The following is a 3,332-nucleotide window of genomic DNA, read 5'->3' as shown; positions in this document are numbered from 1 at the left end:
TTACATATATATATTTATTTATATACAAGTCAGTAAAAGGAAAAACAAGTACTTAATTATAATTTCAAATTGGAAAAAACTGCACTGAGATACATCTCTCATTAATTTCTGTAACAAACTCTACACTGCAGAGACTTGTTCATCTTTGTGTCAAAAATGAATTAAACATAACTCGGAATAGTAATAAGAGCTGTAATGTTGTCTCGCCTTTTAATTTACACATGCAGCAGTCTTTAATGATATAGTATATAACTCTCTCAGCCATTCTAAAGAGACAAAAAGATTCAATTATTCCCCAGAACTATAAGCAGTTAGATATTTCCCTTATATATCAGAATTTCATTATTGCTGGAACAGATAAAAAGTCAGCATACAGTAAAGATCTTATGATCGATAATCAACATGCCCAAGAATCTGAGAGAAATGCATAAAAATACATTAAATTTCATAATATATAGCCTCATTACTGCTAAGACAACTGCTGTCACTTTTAAACCAAACAACAAACCATCCTTTTAATAAAACAAGGAGTAAAAACATCAATAAAGCTGTGTTAAAATAATGAAAATACTGTGCAGATCTGATGTGAGTAATTAAGATGTGAGCAAATGATTTGCAATGACAAGATAATTTGAGAAAACATCAAATATGCTTCCTGGTAGTTACAGTAAATGTACATGGTGGCTAAATTTGCATACAGAAATTTTACACTTGGATCTTGAATTCAGGGGCACAGCTGACAGCAGAAATCCTTAAGACTTTTTTTTTTTTTCCCCACAAATATGTCTACTCAGCAAAATTATTTCTCTTGAAAAGATTACCCCTACTGCAAATGAATATACAGTTAAATATCCTCATGGTACATTTTCGTCATCATATTTCCCTCTGTCCTCTACACTTCAAATACAATAATTACCTGATTTCCAAAAACACCAGGAAACACAGATCTGAAATTTATGTCTGAAAATATCAAATAAATACTAAGCAATTAAAACTAGCTTGCTAGTTTGGGTTTTACAGTTTTAAAGAAATCCAATTTATATCAAAGTAAGATGAAACCATTCTTTCTGCTTAGTAAATTCTCACTATAAAATACTAATCAAGATAAAATCATTTTGTATATTGAATACAAAACTTAATCACTAAGAAAATAAACCTTCTCCCCTCTGGAGTACTATATAGTAACAGAGTGATAATACTAATACTGATGCATTAAAAAAAAATGCCATATCAGAGATTAACAGCATTCTCAGGAAAAACACATAAAATCCTTTTGACATAACTATATTATATTATATACAAAGTGAGTAGCTCTTCCAGGTATTACAAATGGTACTTCTCAATTAGTAAAAAGTCAATAAACCGAAAAAAAAATCCAATGACTCAGAATAAGTAAAAATGCATTATGCTGTGTGATAAATTAGGGACAAAACAGCACTATGTATTGAAAGGAAGGGTGTAAGTAGAAGGATAAAGAAGATGCCTTTGTTATCCTCCCCAAAATAATTTTGCTGGCACTGGAACAGTCAACACAAAGGAATGAAGGAGTTATCCCCAAGTCAGGAGTGAGCACTGTGTTTGTACCAATCACTGTCTAGCTTCCCCTCTCCTTTTGTGGCAGATTAGACTCTTACAAAGAAGTGATTCTTTGGTTGAACCAGGAACAACCTAGACTCAGCAGGTAATGGGAATGGATTTTAAATAACTTGAATGAATTTACTACCTGGTAGTCAACGAAAATATTAAATCTAAGCTAATAAATGTACATTAAGGCATTGCATAGGGACACCACAAAACTTGTGCATTTCAGTGTATTTGCTTTTTTTAAATGTCTGAAACCATACAAGTGTCTTTAACATGTAAACTTCTATGCAAATAATACATACCACATCTCCTACTTTAGCAAAAGATAATCATAAGGGAGTAAAATCCATTATGAAAAATAAACCAGGCATTTCCCTTGGATTCTTTTTCTTTTTCTATTGGAGTGAATCAAGAAATATTTGTTTCACATCTCCACTGACGGTATCTTCCTAAAACGACAACCAGCCCAGACCTAAGTTCATTTTGTGACTGGAGTCTCCCATCCGTCCCCTCACCCAAACACACAGGTTTCGGGTTCGGATGCCTGGAAATATATCTCCAAAGCAAAGGAACAACAAACTAAGAAGAGGAAATCAATAAGAAATTCATCAAATCACCAAGTCTAGTAACACTCAAGGGTCATAAGTATCCTGCCTCCTCAATACGCTGGCGAAGGGGCGGGAGGGGTGCTACTGGGGGAAGAACCCAGACGAACCAGGTGCGGCGGAGGTGGGAGGTTCGGGACCCAGGGAAGCAGAGAAGTGACGTAGCCAGGGCGGTCACCTGTGGGGCCACTCGATCCAGTCCCGCCCCCAGGGACCACAGCCAGAATCGCAGCCAAAAGCCCTCAAAAGACTTCGGGAGAAACGCAGAACTGGGCCCTGTCAACCCGGCCTGACACTCACCGTCCACGGTTTTCTTCTTGAAGAGAGACGCCATGGTCAGGGACCGCACCCGGGCGGCCCGGCTCGGCCCGTTCCGGCCCGAGAGTGGGAAAAGAGAAGAGGGAAAGGACAGGCCTTCAGGGAGGATCGGGGGTGGGCAGAGAAGATGGGCAGGAGGAAGAGGGGAGTGTCTCCACACCGGACCCACGGAGGAAGTGTATCCGCGAGGCCACCACAGGCTGTCGCCCGGAGCTCAGGTGACCGGGAACTAAGAGTTTTTGGAGAAGTCACTTCTAGGTGGCGCCTGCGCGTTCTGCGCATACGCATGCGCCTTGTGCGCCTGAAGCCGCCGCCTCTGCCCTCACTTCACGGCTGCCCGCTCTGTCCGCCTGCTTGGTCGAGGTCGGCAGAGATTCTGGCTTTCCGGATTAGAAGAGCGCGGGATGCTGCGGGCAGTGGCCGAAGCTTCAGTGCTGCAGTTCGGTGCTGACTGCAAACACACATAAGCTTTGCTTAGCGCTTTCCTGATAGACCTGGGGGCAGCTTGAATTAAGGGTCCCTAGTCCTCGGAAAAATGTGAGTCGTCCCGCACCCGCCTGGACTCACTCTGAGTTGATTTGGTGCACAGTTCAGGGCAACGCTGTTGCCAGTGAAGTTCACGCCCTTTTTACAGCGCTGCCTGGCCCCGCGACCTCCACGCCCATCCCGCGTGACCGCTGGGGTCCAGGCGTTCCTTAACCGGCCGCTGGGACCGGAGCTCCGACCACTGGTGTGGGTCTCCTGGCTCTGGTGACTGGCGTTTGGGAACAGCTGGGGGAGGCGGGCATGGGAGCAAGGTTCTAACGCAATACTTTTCTCGGCTGG

General features: G+C 42.4%; 1 protein-coding gene across 1 annotated transcript in view; it reads right to left on the bottom strand.

Moving 5' to 3' along the window:
* Positions 1 to 2,798, bottom strand: part of Chmp2b (charged multivesicular body protein 2B) — a 33,973-nt gene extending 31,175 nt beyond the window's left edge. Inside the window, exon 1 of the mRNA XM_010602880.3 lies at positions 2,490 to 2,798. Within this exon, the coding sequence (XP_010601182.1) occupies positions 2,490 to 2,523 (34 nt within the window). The 5' untranslated portion in view covers positions 2,524 to 2,798. The remainder of the gene's footprint in view (positions 1 to 2,489) is intronic.
* Positions 2,799 to 3,332: the final 534 nt, after the last annotated feature.

The sequence above is a fragment of the Fukomys damarensis genome, unplaced genomic scaffold (genome assembly GCF_012274545.1).
Source record: "Fukomys damarensis isolate Sample0158 unplaced genomic scaffold, DMR_v1.0_HiC HiC_scaffold_24, whole genome shotgun sequence".
Classification (NCBI taxonomy): domain Eukaryota; kingdom Metazoa; phylum Chordata; class Mammalia; order Rodentia; family Bathyergidae; genus Fukomys; species Fukomys damarensis.
Note: the sequence above shows the minus strand (reverse complement) of the source record. Positions and strands in the feature narration are given on the sequence as shown.